At 39.6% G+C, this 6,000-nt stretch overlaps 1 protein-coding gene across 1 annotated transcript in view; it reads left to right on the top strand.

The window, feature by feature from the left end:
• The first annotated feature begins 2,325 nt into the window (after positions 1 to 2,325).
• neurl1ab (neuralized E3 ubiquitin protein ligase 1Ab) overlaps positions 2,326 to 6,000 on the top strand; it is a 33,651-nt gene continuing 29,976 nt past the window's right edge. The window contains exon 1 of the mRNA XM_031307242.2: positions 2,326 to 2,716. Within this exon, the coding sequence (XP_031163102.1) occupies positions 2,683 to 2,716 (34 nt within the window). The 5' untranslated portion in view covers positions 2,326 to 2,682. The remainder of the gene's footprint in view (positions 2,717 to 6,000) is intronic.

The following is a 6,000-nucleotide window of genomic DNA, read 5'->3' as shown; positions in this document are numbered from 1 at the left end:
AACTGTGCCCAGGTTAGGAATGACAATTTGTAGAAAGCTACTGGTTGCGTAGCAACTAATGGCACCTTGCGAGTGTCACAGTAAATATGTTCTTTCATCAATGCTAGTGCTGTTAGCTAAAGTTAGCGATTGCAGTGAACAACCATAAACTGTAAAAATAGTGGACGTAGCATGCATGAATACACCCATTGGTTTGTTGACTGCCGTTTTGAAGCCTTGAGTTTGGCATTAGGTGTCGCCATCTTGGTTTTTTGCAACCGGATGTGAGGTTTTTTGACAAGAGGGTGGAGCAGGGGAGGATGACCAAGCCAGTGTTGTTTATGGTTGCAATGGCTCTGCACTAAGCTAAACGCTAAAGGGGGTTAAGTTGCCGATTTTTAACCCTTCTGAAGAAAGTCATCCAGTGGAGATTTACCGGCAGGTAATCACGGACCTCCAGGTACTGCCACCATTCATCTGCATTTACAGCAGTACAGAAAATCTGAAAACCTTTCCTTAAGTTACCAGCTAGCGGTAGCTAGGTAGCTTGGTTCGCATTACACTGAACAAGACATTTTTAGGCAACCAAATGTTCCAATTAACTTTGATGTAGCGAAAACACACAGTGAGAGGGTCAAAGTTTAATAGGAAAACATGGACAACACCCAAAAACAAGATCAGGTCTATTTTAATGTACATAGTGCCATGGTTAGCATTGCTAAGCCTTTATCATGATTGACAGGTTGGCGTGTAGCCACGGCCCTAAAGCATCCCCTGCTTTATCTTCCATTTTAAAATAAATGGCACCATAACTTAGAAAATGAACATCATGCTGTATTGAAGAACACTTGAAATTAGCAATGAGGCCTTCTTTTTGCAACCAGTGGAGTCATTCCCTGCTGGAAATTAGATAGAATGCAAGTTTAAGGCATTTCCACATTGGCTTCACTTTTCAGGCCCCAGAAGCTTCGTCCATTATTTTAACAGTCAATATGAACAACGCAGCAGTTTAATGTGGAAGTGAGATGGAAAAGCCACCACTGAAAAGGGCTGTATGGTCGAGGAGAGAAGTAGGATTCAGGAATAATGGATCAACTCTTACTTTGTCAGACCTCAAGGGACAGATAAAATGATCGGTCTTATCTGCAAACAGGTGGATTTGATGCTTTCTGGCATCTTAATGTTTACTAAATAAATGATTGGTTTTGGAATTATTTAGTTATAGGTTTGCATTTTCCCTCAATCATATACTGGCTCCTAGCCTGACAAGCCAGACCCACATCAAGATGTTGGGTCTGGGAACTCACCATTGGCAGGGCTCAATCCGAGGGGTGGGATAAACGGTTGTCTTTCAAATTCCCTCTGCACGCAATAGGATAGCGCTACAACCAACCAGAGCAACAAAGAAGGTAGCGGAGCTAGTTGATAGATTAAACTTTTGCCGTATGCGGTCGGCAAAACTCCGAAGACATCTTCCTTTTTTAAGAATGACTTCAGTGCTGTTCTTTATTCTTTTCTCAAAAAAAAAAAAAAAGCTTAACTCCAAGTCTTCCAGAGTCGCGGCCAAAGCCGATTCGAAAGACAGCAGCAGCAGCCATAAGCCCGCCCACCGACTCTATACACAATGTGATTGGCCCGGCCAGAGTTTGGTTTTTCCAGCTCGCAAGCCGACGGAGAGTTGCTAGACGACCCTGGCTGCAAATTACATTTGCTGCCGCTAGGGTGCTTCTAGATTTCTAGGCTAACTGGCTCCCTAAATTGGCTAAACTTTGAGAACCCCTGATGTAAAGAGATATGAATATATAGGCAGATGTACTACTAAACCCCAAACACCAATTATCAACCTTTATGAAAGTAAAACTGTTAAGTTAATTTACTACATCTTGCTGTTCAGGCCCAATTTCTCAGCTCCAGTTATCACCTTTAGTCTGAAGCCTGGTTTCTCTGCCTGGTCATTGTGAAAACTTCACCGCCAAGACAAGAAGTCATAATGTATCTGCATTTATCTTCCTACAAGCTGCCAAGCAAATTTTGCAACACTACTGTGTTGTGAAAAGATACTGGCTTTAGATGAACATAAACCAACAAAGCTTTAAGCCGTCAGTGGTTGGAATAAACACCAAGCAGTGTGACAACTCTGTATTATCTGTCTGTTTCCAGATGGGTCCTTCTGTCAAAATAACTACATTTTAGAATAGTTTTCTTCCCTGCACTTTTATTTTCCCATGTAATGACTCAAGTAGTCTATCTAATCAGAAACTTAAATATAAGGTAGGAAAATAAAATTAAAAAAAATGATCTTGTGAGTCCCACAAAGGCAGCCTATTAAATGTATCTTACAGGGAGATAAGTGTCCTCTCTGACAGTCAAAAAGCATATGATGGTGATGTATTGCTTGGACTCTGGAGGTCCCCTCTTTGGTAGCTATAGCGTTAATAGTCCCGGGAAGTCCCACCTCCACTACCACCTTTCATGTTAATTTCAGCGTGATCTCTGCGCGGACCGGAGGCAGCCGCTGAGTGCTTGATTTGCTGCTTCGTGTCGACGAGGCTTCGGACACAACCTGTCGCTGAAACACTGTCGGGACTTTTTTTTGTGAACGGCGTCGTGTCCGTATAATGTCGCCGCTCAGGACGCGCAGCTGAATGTGAATATTGTGGATCCAGCTGGTAGTTAGAGAGGAGGTGAACGCACCTTGCAGCCATGGGAGGTCAGATCACCAGGAATACCTTCTACGGTAAGGACAGTTGGCTTCACGGCTATTGATTCTTTAAAAATTAATGAATCCAGTGATTATTATAACAGAAGACGTTGATGTAATCGAGTTGGAGGCGTGCCTCGAGCCTGTGTGCATGGAAATTGTAGGCGTCCTGGTTGCCTAAAATAAATGAGAAGGGAAAGTAGCCAAGTTTTACCACCTTCTGTAAGTCACGACTGGCTCTGACAAAAGAAAATATGAACAGGAAATCGTGTTTTTCAAAATTTGATAACAACATCATAGCCTTTATAAAAACATCCCGATGCAAGTTTCTCAGTCTTGTTCTGCTTCTTCTTGAAGCCTGTTTACAGTATTAAAATAAATCAGACAGGATGAACTGAACCAAGTTGATACGTAACTTTTCCTATTGGTTTGTTATTTGTTTTAAAGTGATACACTCACATGCTTCATGAATGTCTGTTTGACGCGTTATGTCCTTTGTGTCCTTTGGTTATCAATTGATAATGAATAGGCCACATATCTCAAATGATGGTAACAGGTGCATTGGACCCTATTATTAATTTTTTTTCACATTTCAGTAAACATTAACATTTCTTGCAGAAGCTTTCTAGAATACAAGATACTGTACATGTAGGCTATAATTAAACGTATTTAATGCAATTTAATGTGCCGAACACTATAAGTTTAAAACCAAAGCATGAATTATAAAGTGTGTTTGACTTTATTTACTATCATTCTTGCTGTTATATTCAGACTTCTATATATCTATAATTGTTTATTATATGTTGACAACTTGAAAGTTTCCACTATGAATGTTGAAGTATCAGTCTAGAAGAGGGTAGTTATTGATTATATTGGTTGCAGAGCTGTAACAATTAGTCAATTAATTGATTAATCGATTGAAAGAAAATTACCCTGCAGCTAATCGATAATCAGTTAATCACTTAAGTAATAAAAAAGTAGTAAAAAAGTAAAAAAAAATATATATGCTCTCTGGTACCAAGGATTTGCTGCTTTCCTGTGGTTCATATGGCTGTTAATTCAATAGGCTATATTCCATATAGTCCTTTTTCCAATTTCACTGTTAAGAGCCACTGGTGTGAAATAACAATATAGGTGCAGGCAGGGGCGCTACTAAAAACCCTTGGCCCTCTGACAAGAGCTCAGTCAGGGCCCTGAATATGCAACCCCTGTCATGTAGCAGGGCCCCTGTCCAGCTCGGGCTCATGAATCATTCAGCTCTCCCCATTTGGCAAACCGGCATGATTGTATCAATGACGGTTAGATATCACAGTGTGACGTTAGCACAGAGGTTAAACCATTTTTCAAGAAAGACAATTAGTTTTATGTGATGAGTGTTTATAAAGCTTTGAAATGTTGAGAGTACATGTAACATCGGGATCAGAAAATAGCTCTAAAACAACAGCACTGATGATTCATTACTTCATTTTACTAGAGCTGCAAGTTGATTGGTTTATATATTTTTGTAAAGAAAAAAAATGCCAGAACGCTCACGTTCCAGCTCCTCAAAAATTAATGTTTTCTGGTTTCCTGACAATCTTTGGGTTTTGGACTGTGGGTGTTGGTCGGACAAAACAAGTCCCCCGAAGATGTCCCCTTTGGCTTTGGGAAATTGTGTTTTCATGGCCAAAACGATCTATCCACTAATAATCAATAGATTAATTGCTAATGAAAATAAATGTTAATTGAAGCTATAAACTTGACATTACAATATATAAACAGTTTACATGCATACCGAATTGGTCAGAGCCTGGAGGTAAGCTGGATAAAGTAGTCTCTGCTTTATGTCTCTTTGTTGAAACTTAATAAAATCAATAATATCACCTCAAAATAAAAGTAATTTCTCAACAGATTCAACTATTTTTGTGACACTCTGACTTTTCTCTAGAGACGCTAAACTTTGTCCATCTTTAAGTTAAATTATCTTTTATCATTTACAAAGCACAATATTAACTGTGAAAGAAACAGCCACATGGGGAGACTATCAGGCAAACATCTTCTCTAATCTTGGGTATAATTTATAACATGTTACCAAATGAAAAATAGCACTGTAAAAGTAACAGGACTGATACACAGCAATACTTACGGGAATATGTTTTAAAACTTAAAATAAGTGTTTTAAGAATCTCTTTTATTTACCTCTTACTGAAACAACACAAGTTATGACATATTTGCAAAAGCTAAAAACATATACATGCCCTTTGTCTCTTTAAGATGCTGCCTTTGAGTGCTTGTCTTGGGAGAGAGGGCCATCGAGCCTCTATACCAACATCACACCACATTGGGCCTCTGTTGGGGCTTCTTAGTGAGACCGAGCCTGGGGATAAAACACAGAGTAAAGAGCGTAAGAGGCCAGGTGACACTGGCCAGGGCCACTCTTTGTCTCTGCACTGTTTTCCTTTCCAAATAATGACAGCAAAGGCAGTCACATTGTGTGCGGTGGTGCATTAAGTAACATTATCCCTCCTTAAGTTGCTCATCTGACATTCGTCATGGCACCTCTCTTTTATCATTACAAGGCTCTGGTCACTGTTTACCCTGATGTTTCCGTTAGGTCGCATGACTTTTTAAACACACTTCAACAGCCACTGTATCATCAGCACTTTTGGCTCCAACCAGCTGTAATTTACAGCAAATCAAATGCGGTATTTGTATTTATACATTTATTTACACTTATTTGACTTTATTCATCGTTTGTATAGTCCTCTGTGTACTCTGAATGCTGTAAATCCAAGATGCCTCGGATGTGAAAATAGAAAACAGACTGGAGAATTAAATTTCCCAGCAGCAGAAATGATATTAATGTAGTGACAATGGAAGACGATATTGGTGTCTTGGTTAAATGGTAAAGCATGAGGCCTGTGAGGTGTTGTTTCTGTTTTTAGACCTTGCAGGAAATACTCTATTCAGTCTGGGCCTTGATGGAGTACAATACAGTCTCGTTTTGTTTTCTCGAAGACATCACGTCTGACATGACATCATGGATGCAATATGGTTGAAGGATTTGTTATGACTTCATTTAAGACCACTGTTGTGCACAGAGCACAATTCCACATTGTTCTGCAGCGACAAGAGCATGCAAAGAGCTTAACAAATACACTGAACTGAGCCCAGAACACTTGGCAAAGCCTCTCTGATTGTGATGTGAAAGGAAAGACACGTTCTAGTTAAAACTCAACAAATTAGACGTTTTAACATCCCTCAATCCTCTTTCTCTGTCCTGTAATCAGAACAATAGTGACGTTATAACAGACCTAAGTCACATTTTTAGTCATTGCCAA

The sequence above is a fragment of the Sander lucioperca genome, chromosome 15 (genome assembly GCF_008315115.2).
Source record: "Sander lucioperca isolate FBNREF2018 chromosome 15, SLUC_FBN_1.2, whole genome shotgun sequence".
Classification (NCBI taxonomy): domain Eukaryota; kingdom Metazoa; phylum Chordata; class Actinopteri; order Perciformes; family Percidae; genus Sander; species Sander lucioperca.
This window is presented reverse-complemented; position numbering and strand designations above follow the sequence as displayed.